Here is a 17,728-nt window from a genome sequence, read left to right as displayed (position 1 = left end):
TGTTAGAGTTGTTGTTGGTTAGTGTTAAGTGATTTTTGAATAAAAAATGTTGTGTTTTTAAAAAATGCCTTTGTCTTTTTGTTTAGCTATAAGAATGTTGGATTGATGCTCTTTCATTTCTTACTATCCCTCTCATGACACTCACTGAACGTTGCGACTCGAAAACCGTGTGGGGGATGTTTTCCTTCACGTCCGCGCTTTGACTTTAAGAACTGGGGTTGTTTCCAGTCTAACCATCCATTGTCGACTCATCCTCCTAAGAAGATGTGCTCCAAACTAGCTAAGCTCAACGAAGCCTACGTGAATTTGCATAGGGTCAGACACAGTCTGATACCGAAGCCAGAAGAAATAGAGAATGTGAGAATGTTAAAAGTTACTGAAGACCTGATAGAAGAGCTCTTCAGAGAAGAAATGAACAGGGAAAAAGAAGAATGGACAGAGAAGTACAGACTTCAGAGACAGCAGCAACAGCAGCAACAACAGCAGCAGCAACCTGAAGCTGACAGAGGCTTTGTCGATTGTCGTATCGACACCAAAGAGTTCTTCTTCTCTTTCCGAAGAAGCAGACCTATCGCCAAAAAGTCTATCCTCAGAGGACATCGCATTCTTAGAAACTAAAAAAGAATGCCATAGCAAACAAAAAAACAGCCCTTTTCAGGGCTACCCAATACTCTAGAAAAGAAATAACCATCAATTTGCCAATGTGTGTAGGTAGAGTAGTGTGAAAATAAACACTAACTCTTTTTCAAAAAAATGTGAGGGTATGTGTTTGTGTATAGGATTGTGTGTTTGTGTGTTTGTAAGTGATAAAGTAGGCTGGTGTGGATAGTAGATTAAAATTATGTCTTTTTTGGTGTTTGAGGTGTATATTTGGGGTTAGATTGGATTGCTTTGCTTATGTGGATAGTCTATTGAAGTGATTTATAAAAATTTTTACAATAGTGATGGGTAGCATAAAAAAGTGAGTGAGTGTTTCTTTTAGGTCCGCGCGTTGTTGTTGTTTTTTGGTCATGATCTAGGTAAGATGAATTTTATGTTTTAGGGGATGTTTTCCTTCACGTCCGCGCTTTCACTATAAATTGAAACTCGTTCGGCAGTCCAGCTACCCTTGTTGATTGATCAACACCAAAAATGAACACGAGACTGGAGAAACTGTTGGAACTTCATGTGCATCTGGAATATGCCAGGCGCATATTAAATGAACTGGCCGCGGAAGCCATTGTCGAGGAGGGAAGGATAAGAGAGGAGGAAAGAAGAAACAAAGAAGAGGAGGAGAGAAGATATAAAGAAGAAGAAGAGGAAAGAAGATACAAAGAGGAGGAGAGAAGATACAAAGAAGAGGAGGAGGAAAAGGAGAGAAGAAAAAATTTCAGAATCCCAGAGAGCGAAAATTGGGATTCTGAAGCGACATATCCTGCCTCTGCTCTCTCCCCCCAAAAGGTAAAAAGTAACTGGGGGATAAGATGTGTATGTGGCGCCAGACCTGGAAGGTGCCACCATTAACCAGGTGTCCATGAAGTTCCAAACAAAACAGCCCTTTTCAGGGCTACCCAATACTCTAGAAAAGAAATAACGATCGATTTGCCAATGTGTGTAGGTAGAGTAGTGTGAATATAAACACTAACTCTTTATTAATAGTGGAAGTGTATGTGTTTGTGTTTGTAAATGTTGAAGTAAGTTTGTGTGTTTGTGTTTGTAAATGCTGAAGTAAGTTTGTGTGAATAGTAGATTATGGGTTTATTTATTGATTCTTAGCGTATGTAGAGAGTATAGTTGTGGTTATATTATATGAAATGAGAAAGTAGGAGATGTTTTCCTTCACGTACGCGCGATGTTCGGTCATGATCTAGGTAAGATCAATTTTATGTTATTAGGGGGATGTTTTCCTTCACGTCCGCGCTTTCACTATAAGAACCCACAGTGTTCGTTGTTCAAACCATTCTGCAAAGAATAAAAAGAAGATGGCGTCAAACCAAATGGACAAAATACAAACCTTGCAAGACGTTTTAGACAACTTAGGAATAATGGAACAGATGTTAATAAGACTCGTTGAAGACCATTATTCCTATAGTCCCCATCGTGTAAAGATGGAAATTAATAACTTATGAAAATCAAAGGACAAGATTAGTGGTGTCATGAAAGAGATAAAGGAGGAGAAGGAGGATGAAGAGGAAAGAATAAGAATACGCAAATGGAACGAAAAAATTGAAAAAGAAGAAGAAAATGAAAAGAGGAAGAAAGAAGAGGAGGAAGAGAAGAAGAAAGAAGAGGAGGAGAAGAAAAAAAAGAAAGGGAAGAAGAGTGTAGGAGATAAAATAAGAACTTGGTGGAGAAAAAGAAGAAATTAGAAGAAGAAGAAAACCCAAAGGCCCTTTTCAGGGCCCCCATATTTCTCGAAAAGAGATAGCCTTTCAATTGCCTACCCCTTTTTTTAAAAAAAATTTTTTTTAAAAAAAAAATCCCATGTTCAATTCCCCTTGTCCCTAAACAAGCCCAAACTCTATTCCCCATGTTAAATTCCCCTTGTACGTAGAGTGGCCCACGATTTTTCGCCATGTTAAATTTCCCTTGTACGTAGAGTGGCCCACGATTTTTCGCCATGTTAAATTTCCCTTGTACGTAGAGTGGCCCAGGGGTCTCTGTAATGCTAATTCCTATTGTACGTAGGGTGGCCCCCTTAACTACTCGAGTCTGTTTTTGATTAGCCGTCAACAAATGCTGACCCAATTTGCACAAACCTTTCTGGGTTTCAAAGTATTCTTCAATATGTTAAAAAATGAATTCAGCTGACAAATTAATGCACGTGATAATATAAATATATTCCTTTGTGACTGGACCATCATCATCATTTGCCACCTTCACAGCAGCTGCTTCCCACATACCAATTGCAGACAATGGTCTTCCAGAACGTGAGTCATCTTCGATGGATTCGCGTCCATCTTTAAAACGAAGGAACCACCTCGAAATTGTAGGGTATGACAGATAATTGCATACGTAAACTTGATCCAAGTCGATCTTTATATCAGAGAATATCCTACGAGCGCCTTGATTTTACAGTATGCTCTTTGCTCAATAACAGAGATGTTCTCCTTCTCTGGCATTTTTATGTCACTGTCATTTACCTATTTCGTCAAACGCATACTTTTCATGTGTCCAGAGTGCTACTTGTACAATTGATCAGTTATATAACATCATTTTGTCTATCGATTGTCATTACATTTTTGACAGGTTGAAGTGAACATGACAGATGGAATATATAAAGCCCACATCGAAAATGTCATCGTTAAATCGAGTATTATCTTTTGCTATGGTAACCAAAAATTTGGCCAAAGAGGTCAAAACTCTAAAGCAGTGAAAAATACTGACGTCTGACTGGATGCAATCGAATCACTGCCCAATCCGAAGTCGGCACTTTTAGTTGAGTCTGGATTTGAGTGTGAGATTTGTTTGTAATATCTGAAATCTTAGGACCTGGAGAATCGTAATCCACGGAAATAACATCATACAGAGAAAAAAATAATTAAACAAAATGTACCAATTATAATTTTTCCGTTAGTTCAAAAACATCTTTTTAGAACGGTACTAACAGAAAATCACCACGCTGAAAGCTATTTTATGTGTGTGATGTCATATGGTTCTAGCATACAGTTTGAAAAGCCTGCATAGTCTCCATAAGTTAGAACATCATATGAGATCATACGAGTTCTAAAAACTCAGTTTTTAAAAGCCTTTCTGGTCTCCATGCCTCAACACTGGTTGATGAGTTCCTAACTTGAATCTATGTGGGAAATCGCTAGCGTATTCACAAAGAGACACACAAACCAAAGAACTTAAAACACTCGTAGACAAGCAGTACATCATCTCGCACTCTTCGTCTCTTTTCCTTCAAATAAATTAACAAAACCAGAAAATCTAGGGTTTGAGACCAACTATTATTGTATTTTGTTGACACAGGTGCCCAAGTCCAGTAAATACTCCCGTAATTACAAAGAACGGTAAAGTTATCACAAGACTAGAGACTGTCTGCAAGAGTTATCGGGCCTAAAGTTAACATATGTAACTGATTTGTTATAAAATATGCGTTTTTAGCCCCCACTCCACCCCATATCACTTTGATTTACTTATTATAATAACCTCGTGGCATTTGAAAAAATTATTTTTGGAACAAGTTATTATAATGAGGTAGGTAGATATGATTGATCTGGTGAATGTGTGTGTAGTTATTTTCAGAACACGATCTAAATAATACAAAGACAAAACAAGATTTTAGGAAAAAAATATTTTATTAATAATTATATAAAAAAGGAAATAGAAAGAAAATAATACAAAACAAAGGCATACTTTTTATGAATATTAATATTTTCTTCTAATTCTACAGAAAGCAAAATATAAACTAAAGTCAAATCTGTGATGTTTTCTAGTGTAATGTATCACAGATGAGTTTTACTTTTTTTACAAATAAACAATTTTTTTTTCGATAAAATTGAAGGAAAGTTTCTGGAAAGACGGCATATAATGGACATATATTAGTTTAAATACTATTAATTAATACTGAAGTAATATCTAGGTGTTTTCGGGAAGGACCGTATGTAATTGACATATATTAGTTCCAAATACTATCAATTAATACGGATGTAATATCTATGTGTTTTCGGGAAGGACGGTATGTAATTGACATATATTAGTTTAAATACTATTAATTAATACGGATGTAATATCTAGGTGTTTTCGGGAAGGACGGTATATAATTGACATATATTAGTTCCAAATACTATCAATTAATACGGATGTAATATCTATGTGTTTTCGGGAAGGACGGTATGTAATTGACATATATTAGTTTAAATACTATTAATTAATACGGATGCAATATCTAGGTGTTTTCGGGAAGGACGGTATATAATTGACATATATTAGTTCCAAATACTATCAATTAATACGGATGTAATATCTATGTGTTTTCGGGAAGGACGGTATGTAATTGACATATATTAGTTTAAATACTATTAATTAATACGGATGTAATATCTAGGTGTTTTCGGGAAGGACGGTATATAATTGACATATATTAGTTCCAAATACTATCAATTAATACGGATGTAATATCTATGTGTTTTCGGGAAGGACGGTATGTAATTGACATATATTAGTTCCAAATACTATTAGTTAATATTAAATTAATATCTAGGTGTTTGCTACAAATTTTAATTGATGCTTACGATGTTATTTAGAAACTAACATTCTGCATTTTGCATAGTGAATAACTTTTGATTGTATGAGGTCATGTTATGTCAGGAGAATCTGCGCGTTGGCAATCTCATACAATCCACTTGGCGAGATCGCGCGGACGCTAATGAAGACGTCCTTTCCTGCTGGACCAATTGATTCTTTGTCAACGGAAAAAATAAGTTGGTTTAGCCTGGTCTCCTGCCATTGAATGATGTCAGAGCCTCCCTGGACAGTTCCCGCGGATACTTCATATTGCAAGGGGAAGTCAGAGGAGAATACCGAGTCCCAGCTTGTTTTAACAGATCCGGTCGAGGGGTTCCAACTAAGTAATAGTGTTCTGCTATCTGAAAGGGAAAACAAAGGCATAATGATGACATACAAATATGTAAAATGTTTACTTTTAGCTCAAAATTATTCATCTCAGTTTAATTTTAGACTTTTTTAATAAGCAAAATAATTCTCGCAGACATGTAAAGTATATAAAAATTTCTATCTCATTTCAAATCCACATAAGCTAAATGTCATAAACCAAAGAATTATTAAGGGGTTTTACCATGAACATGTAGCATGCACATATTGTCTTGTGTTAAGAGACAGTCTGGATCGAATTAACTTTTAAGGAAAATAAGTTTATTGTACATTTACATGTACATATGTTTTACACAACTGAGGAGCCTGACATGCGGTGGAATAATAACCTCAGCTGAGTTTATAGTACATTTATTCAGTAATAATTATGAGTACATTTAAAATCAACACTAGCAAATTGCAAACAAACTTGTCAGTAAAATATATGGACACTGCCATTCTGTGATTACCTCTGAAAAGTTTTTTGGTTAGACAACAATTTAAAATAAGCGAAACAGACATGCACCAATCTTAGATAATCACGGCTAATTGCCCTTCCTAAAACGGGAATTAATAAAAATTTTAAAAAATTGGGATGAGCGAGTTAAAAAGAAGTTTGAATATAAAATACAAAAAAGTATATAAAATATTTTGGATGCACGCCACTAGCTTGGAACTCACGACCTTTTTTGGCATGCATTACACACAGAAAGAAAGACAAATGTGAGTGTTTATTTTATACCAAATTAATTGCAACTTCCGAAACAAATAGTATTAATTTTTCGTAACTAATTGGGATGAGAGAGTAAAGTTTGAAGATAAAAATACAAAAGTATTTAAAAAATGGGATGCCGTCGCGAGTTTCAAACTCGGACATCTTGTTTGGCAGTCAGGACATACCGAAAGAAAGACAAATGTGGGTGTTTACATATGAAATAAATGTTGACGTTTTGAAAGCATATAGATTTGGAGAGGTATTGGTTATAAATTTAAGACTGAAAATCACAAAACCAGCATTATCTAAGTTAGTTTATAAAGGAATCAGAGAGCCATGACAAGAAATGGAGTATTTCTCACAAGGTTACACTGTATTATGATTTTGGAACACTTCACACTTTAAGTAAACACTAACAAACATTTTGAACAATTTATATATGAAATTACTATGCTTCAGTGGTGGCTTCGTAAGTAGCGTGAAGTTCCCCATTTTTGTCTCTGTCCTCATTTTGACACTGTTGATGCCAGTTACAGATATTTTATGTAAGCCGTCTTTTAAGTGAAGGCCTTTAAAGTCTGTACACATGTAACCCTGGGTATCCACTGTCACAAGCTCCGTAACTTTAGTGCTGGGTCCTTCAAGTGTAACCTGTTCAGTATAAAAGTGCCAATTTATAACTACTGTTTCATGATATACCTTGCATATCAAAATAGAGGTTGTTTGTGCCTTTATCCGAGTGTCTATTTGCGTTTACACAGCGAATTGGCTCTCGTATACATCGATCCCATAACAGATCTTTCATATGTAATAATCAATCCAAGAATATATCTTGCAAATGCAATAATCTGGGTGCGCACCGATTAAACAATATACTCTTTCATATGTAATAATCTGGGTCTTCTCCTTCCCTTGCAATATGCGGTGTTTTTGTATTTTTCATATCCCTGTGTCATAAAATGTGTGTTACAGATGAAAGCGAGGTCTTACGGGTACTGATGAAGTTTAACAAGGACAAAATATTAAATCAAAACTGTTAGATATTTAGAAGTAACGTAGCAAATTTGGTTTATAATGAAGAGAATATGATTAACACGTACACAGCAATTTTTTAAAATCATAAACAGACAACAAAAATCAACAATAGCGTAGTCATTGCCTTGGTGATGTCATAACACGAGTCTGAGTGCCGATTTTCTTGTCATACGAGTTTCTGCAGTTACTTGAGGTAAGAAACAAAAGTCTCACATACATATTTAAACTGAAACTCATTTGTATTCACATAAAGAAGCGTTGAAACAGTAATATTTTCACAGTTTCTTGCTCATAATTTAACCAACGGATGAAGTACAGTGAATATTTTCTAGCACTGGAATATTTCATACAAAATTTATACTACCGAACAATGTTATTGACAATTAATTTGTAGAAACGATTATCATTTACAGGAAAACTTTGAAATACCTCACATATTTCTATTCCCAAGTCATCTCTGAATCCGCTCCATCGGACGCGAACAGCTGATGCATCTCCATGGAAAAGGTCACGTGGGAGGTAGACGCTTTTTGATATGCCCATGACGCTTATCTCCAAGTTGTTGGCGGATGGTGCTGACAGGACGATACGAATACCGTCAGATGAGCGTGAGGTCACCAGGCCGGCGCCGTTTTCACATCGAACAGTCACATATATCATCTTGTCTCTGAACTCATAGATTTGAAGCTCTTGAGACACAGTCCAGCTTCCGTGCTCGGCTCTAGTAAAGTTATATATGTCTGTTTCGCCAGGTTTGGTTCCTTGCAAATAAATAAATAAATAAACCGGTAAAACAGGCAATGGCGCGCCATTGAAAATCCACACAATTTTATTCCATATTAAAAAAAAACTTCCTCCGCTTACTCATGCCCACCCCTGTACAGTTACCCAGGGTGATAATATACACAATTCCGTCACACATGACGTGCCTTTCTGATATGGGTACGTATTAGAAGTTTGGTAAGAAAAATGTTTGAAAATATTATTGTAATGGAAAACTCGCTTAGGAGCCGTTGACCCCCTCCAAGGAACACAGGTGCGCTAGTCAAGGGTGACCACGTCTCCAAGATGGCTACTACAAAGACATTATAACCACAAAGTGTTTTGAATATCAACCTAGTGGCTTAGATGAGGTGCATATAGGACCGACGAATGGTCATACGGAGAGTATGAAAATATCCTAATGCATTTGCTAAACAAGTGTTGCGATATTAAAGAATCAAATGAACCAATAAATGAAGTAAATACAAGAAAAGAAAATTCAAAACCTCTGTATTTTGTACTTCTTTAAGGAATATTGACAACCACTCAACAGTCGAAAGAATACATAAATTTTCACAAAACACTTTGTTTCAATAAATGCATCAAGCAAAAAGGAATGCACTGCACATATTTATCTCGTAGAACTCAATATTTGCTCTCATGTTATCTCTGTCTTTAAATAATCTACTATCATCATCACTTTTATCGTTATGGATTACATTGGAAATAGTCTTGTTCTTTCGGATTGAACTTACCAATGGACCACTGACATTCTTTGATTCCAGACTCTGGATCATCCACATCCCAATTGGCGATGATAACCGACGTGTCTTGGAAGTCTATGTCCAGCCCTAAACGTGAAATAAAAATTTATATAAAAAAATCACCAAAACCCTATAAAGCATTATTAAAGAATATTAAATATGTTGAGCTCGAATATATATATATATATATATATATATATATATATATATATATATATATATATATATATATATATATATATATATATATATTTGCATTGAATAAACTCTTACGTTTAGTGAAGTGTTAAGTAATTTAGGTCCAATATTACCAGTCGGATGATGATGGTAACAGTAAAATATTTGATATGCTTTTCATTGTGGACCTGAGAAAGTAAACGTTTGGACAGCGATAAAACTGAACAAACTTCTATTAGTATGATTACAGTCAACCTTTTCCATCTCTGACGACTTTCAAAACTGGCGGTGTAAAATCCACGATGATAGGTTCCGAATATGATACTGTCTTCAAGCCAGCAGCATTGGTCGCTACAACCGTCACATGTACTTTGGATTTATGTATCAGCTTCAGAGACCTGTTGTAGGCGAAAGTTCTCAATCCTACCGAACGGAAGTCCTGCAACTGTGTTCCACCGACTGTGTAACCTGCAAATGATGGGATATGGGGAATCGTCACATATCAATGATGAACGTACTCAAAACACAAAAGTTAAGATTTTCACAGGGTAAAAAGGGGAAACATTCAAATAACGCATACACTGCCAAATTATCAAACACTACAGTGTGGTACAAAACATAAGAGATTTTAGTCAGTTCACTAAATTACTGACTGAAAAGTTAAAATGTTATATCTTAAAATACTGTATTGCACTGCAAATCTTACGTATGCAAATCATTCACAGACACCGATATTATTGTGTATAAAAACATAGCAAGATTTATATTTCCTGAAAAATACTACAACAGTTAATTCTTTGACATGAACAATTTAATTTCAATAAAAATTCGAAAAAGTATCTTTCTCACCCAGTCACAATAGATGTTGCTCACCTATTGCCCAGCTGTAGTCGACAATACTACTCTCCAGGTCTATAACGCTCCAGGAGGCGTGAACCGAAGTCCAGCCGTGAATAAATACTGCGTGTGCTTGTACATGGTGATTCTTGTTCACAGGAGAGTCTTTGTGAAGAACGTTTCTCTGAATCTGGACACTGTCTATAGCTATTCCTGTTGACGGATTCGTGCTTCCAATCTCTACAGTAAGCTCTGAAGATCGAGCTCGGAAGAAAAATGTATGTTGATGCCAGATCATAATGGTCTCAGATGTTTGCCTGTTGTCAAATCTGTGGACCTTATTGTACAAAAGAAAGACATGTCTGGTTCCATCAACGTTTATAAATCCTTCCTTGTTGGCTATAACAGATGATGAAAAGGGTAAATGACTTGCATAAAACACAACTCTGTACTTCTGATCTTTTTCCAAACCTTGAATAGTTTGTGTCACAGAGCCTCTTACAACAATGAAGGAATTGCCATCTTGAGCATGACGAATACTTGTAGTTGCTAGCCAGACGCAAGAGTCTGGTGTGGGTGACCATCCTGTAATTGTGTGGTTTTCACATTCAGTCATGTGTTCTATTTCTGTAAAGTCGTTGCCGAAATTGTCGTTTTCAAAAGATGGATTTTCGACTATGTTGTCAAGAAACAAGCTCCTATCCTCGCGCATGGGGGCAGTTGAATCGACCGTGACACCATCGGATTCCACAACCACTGACATGTGACCAACAGCATCAACTGCATAGACTTTGTGAATTATTCTTATACCTGTGAAATATTTGGGATTTGTCTACAGATTATATGGTGCCTAATAACAGTAAAAATGCAGCATAATAAAATCAAACACAAATATAAATTAGGGAGACAAAATTCATTTATATTCCATCCAGGGATTAAAAATTTAAATGATGTATTCAGGTTAAGGTGGATACAATAGCAATAATGATGAGTATCGATTAAAATGTGATATTTATTTCAAATGAAAAAAAGTTAGTTTGATTATATATATATATATATATATATATATATATATATATATATATATATATATATATATATATATATATATATATATATTACTTAAGGCAAATGTTGGCCATATGAAACACAAACAGGTTCATTTGAAAAAAATGCTTTGAGTCATATTAAAAAGTCCTTCTGAGTTAAAAGTAATGACATTTTTCAATTTGTACTCAGGAGATTACAGATCCAATAAGACGACAAAGACTAATACCATTTTCTAGAGATTGGTTCGGCTTGTGGCTGCTAAATGTGAAAAGGCTCACGTCGATCCATGATCTGACTGAGCAAGTGGACGACTCAGTTTCCGTCGTAGAACACCACATGTAATGACTGATCCCGGAATGTATATCACTGAAACTATGCCATGAGGCGGTCACATCCTCTGAACTATTCTGGAACTCCATGTCCCTCCACCCTTAAACGGAATTCAAACGTTCTTTTACAAAACTATATAGAATTCATAGCTCGAAATTGTTGGCAGATATACAGTAGAGATCTAAAAGTTTACACGTTTGCTGTCCTGAATTACTAAAAGAGGAATGCATTTGTTCATCTACAATTACTCGAGCCATGAATGGTACAAAAATTAGAGGGCGGGGAGTTTGAAACAGCCCATAACCTATTCTTTTTCGCTAAAACTGAATTCAAATTTATAATAACACATGCTTAATTTCATGCTCACGTCAGGTTGCTGGCAATCAATATTGTGGCAATTATTGTATTATTCATTATATTATATATCACATGCATATCTTCCTGAATGCACTTCTATTTTTGACTTTATTCAAAGGTTTTGCATCGTTTGTTATCACATTCATCAGTTTTGGTCATGAAGCTGCAAGAAAGATGCAGGTACATCTTGCAGTTACGAATGTTTGAAAACACATATGGGCAATTTATCTTTAACAATTACAGTAAAGACTGAATACTAGCCATTGTATCGTTCATCCAAACATGCTCACGTACATATAATAAATTATGAAAATATTTTATTTATTTGTTTATAGACTCGTATACTATGATGTAGAAAATGGTATTTGTGTGAAATTGAAATACGTATGGTTAAAACAAACAACCGTATAATAGGCAGGAAAAAATGAAATTCATTTATCTTTTAACATGTAGAGTGACGATGGTTATTTTGAAAAATGCTGTAACAGTGTACGCTGCAAAATGTTTCGCGTCTGCCTCCTGCTCTTATTATCTGTAGATTGTATATTATTCTTGCTGTATCTCTTAATGTATTTATTCAGTTTATTCTTAGCATATGAAACCCATGACAGTTCCAGCACCTAGGCAATAGCTTACCTTATTTCATGTGATTCTGACATTGTTTTACCCTATTCACTATCTTGTTGATTTGGAAGTTAAGACCATATCATAGAAACTTGAGAAACACTGATGTATAATTCGGGTGATCTCTCAATATCTTTACTCATTGTGAATACCAATATCAGCCGACTCGTTCTGATCAATCTTTAGGTGACACTTTAACCGATGTACCACGTGATTCATTTAGTCAGTATGCATAAAATACTCATAAAAACCCTTTCTCGTTACTGGATATCCTCTCAAATATTACCATACATCATAACTCATACCATCTCTGTCATCATGCGTCTACAAGTTCAAGGCACCATAATATATACCTTGGCCGTCATAGACCACACCAGGTTCCGGCGGTTCAACGTCAATCATAAAGCCGTCAGAGGTAACAGTAGTGTGTAGCCCTGATTTACCGTAGGCATGGATGTTGGCGTAGTAACGTGTACTTGGAATCATATTTTGTAGTGGTAGAAGGTATCTGCTGACTGTTGGATCGAAATCATCTTCTGCTGCGTGGACATCATGGCCTGCGACAAGAGAATGTCTAAACAACATGTTCTATAGGAATATTCCTAAAAACATGCCGTCAGATCGTGTAGTATTAGCAGAGGCGTAGCTATGATATTTTGCGCCCGGGGACGAACTATAAAATTGGCGCCCCAGCCCCCTCCCCGTTTAATCACATTTTTGAATATTACCCTTGTTTACTTATTATAATGTAACGTTGTAAGCCTCATTTTGGCGCCCCTGTACCTTGGCGCCCGGGGACATATGTACCCCCCTGCCCCCCCCCCCCCCCAGCTACGCCTCTGAGTATTAGGATCATAACGAAGAATTTATCATATAAAGTCTGTACAGTTACAAAACTCCTTTAATAGAAGCAAAATAGAATCTATTACCACATTCAGAATGTTTTAATATTTTAATAAAATTTAAATAGCATTTCGTAGGTTTGAGAAAAAGCATGCAAATGTATTAAAATTCGCGTCGAAACAGCAAAATGGTAACAGCTATTTTAACATAAGCAATTGAAAAATCGTGCTTTGACTATCTAACCTCCAGGATACGTGCTGATGTACAGGCGAAACATCTTAATTCCGCCCGTGTTGGTGCCAGGAAATTTATTCGTCCAGTCCACATAGATTTCGTCCCCAAACTTGGCAAAGTCAACGTCCTTTGTCAGGTTACCTAGTGTTTCCTTCACCTAGTAACAGAATATAACACATATTAATTTTTTTTACTGTGTGTCGATAGTTTCTACCTTTAATCAAATAAAGTAGTCAAACTATTAATTGGTTTACAAATATGTTGAAATTATTGAAACAAAATAACGATCGCATTGAAAATGATTGACCCATTTTCAAGTAAGGTTGCAGATTAGCTGAACCCATTAGATACTATAGGCGCTTATTCACAAAATTCCAGTTCAAAATGGCATGTGCGCGGTAAAATTAAATTGTTAAAATAAGCAGAATTAGAGCAATGAAAAAAATATTGATATATAAATTCACTGAAATTTTAAGAAGCTATCTGAAAATCTTTCCAAGTGAATGACATTTAAAGATCTGCTATTTACGTTATTTCCTTTGCTGTTTGTAATTCTTGGAGGTTTGGAATCAATATAGACGCCCGGACTCTTGAAAATTGCATAGATGCTCTCATTGTACCACGACCGCACGAAAAAGGAATATTGAAGTCCGTTGTGTAGATTCTTGCCTTCGAACAGTAAACAAAATAGCAACATAATTAAAATATCTGTTTTGTTTTACAATATATAAATATAGGACTGTTTGTTCTGTGGAAAGATAATGACTCCACATATAACTATTAAAAGTAACCACACACACACACACACACACACACACACACACATATATATATATATATATATATATATATATATATATATATATATATATATATATATATATATATATATAGAGAGAGAGAGAGAGAGAGAGAGAGAGAGAGAGAGAGAGAGAGATAAAGATTTATCTGAATCAAATGTGATACATTATATATATATATATATATATATATATATATATATATATATATATATATATATATATATAGCGAGAGAGAGAGAGAGATAAAGATTTATCTGAATTAAATGCGATACATTATATATAATTTACATAATATAATGCATTAACAGAAGTTTAGTTGTTCTGAGTATTTGAGCTAAATAGCTACAAGAACCGAGAAGATAATTGGGATTATTTATTTATTTAAACCGGTAAGCGAAATACCGCTGTTAATGTATTTATGGTAGAGAAATTTATCTATCCAACTATCTGTTCATCGTACTTCTTGGAACGCTGTAAATCATATATCTCTCCTCGCCAACATGATGCCATATGTTTTCATGACTTGCCGAAAAGACACCTGTTGGCTCGTCATACAAACTCAGTCCAACACTCCACTCGTACCTGGAGACAAAAAGACTGGTGTGTAACAATGCTCGCTGTTTATAATGTTAATTTTGAACCTTATACCTACATTTTGCTATATATTCACTGCAAACGTCTAACTCATAGTTTGCTATTAGTGCCACTAGATATATAACTGAGTATTTGTATTATGTAGAACAAAAAAAATGTTCTCTGATAGACTGTGTTCTCGTGTGATAAACCCTTTTCTACTTTGAATCATTTAGGCAGGGATTCGCGCACAAATAATTTGAAATTGTTCTTGTATTCTTCAAATAAATTCACATAATGAAATGTATATACTTGAATAATGTTTTTCAATTAACATGCCTTTAAAAGGTGTTTTGCGCGTAGATAAGATTTGTTCTATAACTTGTCTGAATTTACTTCTGATACTGAAAATTTAGTCATAATTCTCTGAGTGTCCCGGACAAAATGGATCTAATTTTCAGTAATATACATTTTTTGCCGGAATTATAATTTAATTGACTAACCAAATGGCACGGTCATCACCAGTCCAGCGGGCAGCAATAACAGAATCCGCAGCCGAGAATTGTATTTGTGGTGCATTTTTAGGATCATTGAGGTTCTGTAGGTCAATTACCCCGAGTCCGTGCTCAGCTGTGTCTGTGGAGTAAATGGTTGTATTTTTCATATGATAAATAATTAGAAAATATGTCACAGAGACTCAGTTGTCATAACAATATGAATGGAGAAGAATGCACATCAAAATTTTGGTCAAGATACGCATTCTTATGTAACTTGATTAGGCTCGAATAAACAGCAACACAAGAAAGAGTGAAAACAACAAGCTTTGAAAAATATAACAAATAATTTATTTCCCTGGAAAAATACTGTAAAATATAAAAAAAATAATATGAACTTACGGTTTCAAGAATCGAATCCAAAAATAATCCAAGAATAATCCACGAATAAAATTTTAGAAGTCCTAATAATAAAATGTTCTAATTAATTCACGTTCGAGTCACGACAAGGAATCCAAGATGGAAGGCGGTGACGTATGCTGTAACATGTACTGTGTTGGACTCTACAGTTCCTTGTAGAAACAAGAAATATCACTCCAGTTTTGGAAACCCGAATAAATTTTTATAAGAGATGTCTTTGTTTAAGAATTTTGTATGAGCACACGTATATTTCGAGAGAAACGAATTAATCTTTTAGAATCCGAAAAATTAAAATAAAACTAAAACACTCAAAGATTTGTCACAACAGAATAAAACAACTTGATATTAAGTGTTTAAAAGCCCCAAAACTCTGAGATATCTCTCTCTCTCTCTCTCTCTCTCTCTCTCTCTCTCTCTCTCTCTCAACATCACTATTAATACTAAGTATTTCGCAATTTTGGAAATGCCTAATTGCGAAATAGAGGATCATGTGATCATGTTTACGTATAAAAATCGAGTAGCCCCTGTATGTCCTTGATAAGAACCAATCATTTTACTCCGAGAATAAAAGTTGTTTACTCGACCCTCAATCAAGGCCAGGAACTAAGTCAAAAATAGAAACAAGAGTTTCTATTATTAGGTATTTATGGAAAGATTCAGGTTAAACTGAATTTTGTGGAAAATATCTAAGTCCTTGTAAACAAAATTACATTACATTAACATGTGCAGAAAATAAAAAGATTAAAAACCCCACAAACAATCAAATCAAAACACAAATTAAATCAATTATAAATTAAATCAAATATACGTAACATCATTAGTCACAGAACTTATTCAAAACAAGCATCTATGTATTTCAGAAAAGGCTTTAACATGACGCCTTCATGTCCAGAGTAAATGTATTTTAGACACATTATATCGCATTGAAGTTGACGGAACTCATTTTATGTTATTAATATTTACCGAGGATACTGCAGCAAAAATGTCTTACGTGACTAACATTTTTCATTTTTTCATTCAAACAGAGATTCCCTTTTATAAAGAGTGCAACTCTAACCCAAGTTCAGTACTTCGTACGGTCCTAATTGCCCCATCTAATGAATGTCAGATCTGATTGGCCTAAGATTCGAAAATTATTAAAGCAAAATAGTATATGTTATTGTATACACTTACGATTAATATTGTTACACTTGACTCCATTTAAGTCACATTTTCCTTCTTGCGGAGCGCATATACAGTGACCCAGACAAGTGTGGGTTGAACATCTTCTGACAAGTTCCATAATTCCTCCGAAACGCAGTCGGAATAGTGAGTGAATCATTGGGCTTCTTAGTCCGACCTGTAAGAATAGCATTATTTTAGCATACAGTTGGTTAATCCCTTTGCGACAAATTTGCCTTATTCAGATAAATTGATTATATTGAGGGAAATCGAAAATAATTTTATTAAAGAAAACGCAGTCTGATTTTCAGTTTTTTTAGATATAAAACAGAATTGAAAAGATTTCGTTTGATTTCACTTACCACACCATAAACTGGACAAATACTGTATAATCAATCATAAATGTTATTTATTAAAATGGAATTGTCTCCAGCAAAAAATAAATTATTGCATATTTTCAACAATCGGTATTGCATTTCTACTGGTGTATCTCTGCGCGTATCAAAACCAACCTCTAATGACTAAGTCGTACTAATTATTTCTTCAGATCTCAAAGGTTATAGTATATAATTCATTTGGTCATCTTGAGTTTCGTGCTTTAGGTTAATTCTGAGGTTGACTTATAGAGAAAAGACGAACTCCATTTACCGCTGGGCCCAAGCGGATCACAAAATACTTATTAAAATTACAAATATTGGTATATCAGCATTAATCAGTCGTACAAAAAAGGAAAATGTAATGTCCTTTTTTTTTGGTATAAATACATTTAAACTGATGTATTTTTAGTATTATTCACTAATTCATTCTGGAATCAATATACAAAACAATAATGAATAAATTCCGCTGCTATCAGTAACAATGCATATCTGCAAATCTGTTAAATTCTAGCATTTTTAATGCTTTTGAGAAAAGTACAATCATGATCAAATCAATAAATGAATGAATTTCTGACTAAGAATCGTGACATATTTT

The 17,728-nt window shown here is 34.7% G+C and overlaps 1 protein-coding gene across 1 annotated transcript in view; it reads right to left on the bottom strand.

The window, feature by feature from the left end:
• Positions 1-4,264: 4,264 nt before the first annotated feature.
• Positions 4,265-17,728, bottom strand: part of LOC149785564 (uncharacterized) — a 79,247-nt gene continuing 65,783 nt past the window's right edge. Inside the window, exons 38-50 of the mRNA XM_089979912.1 lie at positions 16,769-16,934; positions 15,185-15,317; positions 14,569-14,690; positions 13,835-13,974; positions 13,315-13,462; positions 12,582-12,785; positions 11,144-11,347; positions 9,904-10,677; positions 9,286-9,498; positions 8,845-8,940; positions 7,757-8,088; positions 6,742-6,943; positions 4,265-5,573 (exon numbers count right to left, since the gene is read on the bottom strand). Of these exons, the coding sequence (XP_089836038.1) occupies positions 5,287-5,573; positions 6,742-6,943; positions 7,757-8,088; positions 8,845-8,940; positions 9,286-9,498; positions 9,904-10,677; positions 11,144-11,347; positions 12,582-12,785; positions 13,315-13,462; positions 13,835-13,974; positions 14,569-14,690; positions 15,185-15,317; positions 16,769-16,934 (3,021 nt within the window). The 3' untranslated portion in view covers positions 4,265-5,286. The remainder of the gene's footprint in view (positions 5,574-6,741; positions 6,944-7,756; positions 8,089-8,844; positions 8,941-9,285; positions 9,499-9,903; positions 10,678-11,143; positions 11,348-12,581; positions 12,786-13,314; positions 13,463-13,834; positions 13,975-14,568; positions 14,691-15,184; positions 15,318-16,768; positions 16,935-17,728) is intronic.

This window comes from Sinohyriopsis cumingii, chromosome 13, assembly GCF_028554795.1.
Source record: "Sinohyriopsis cumingii isolate HCF-2022 chromosome 13, ASM2855479v2, whole genome shotgun sequence".
In the NCBI taxonomy this organism is placed as follows: Eukaryota; Metazoa; Mollusca; class Bivalvia; order Unionida; family Unionidae; genus Sinohyriopsis; species Sinohyriopsis cumingii.
Note: the sequence above shows the minus strand (reverse complement) of the source record. Positions and strands in the feature narration are given on the sequence as shown.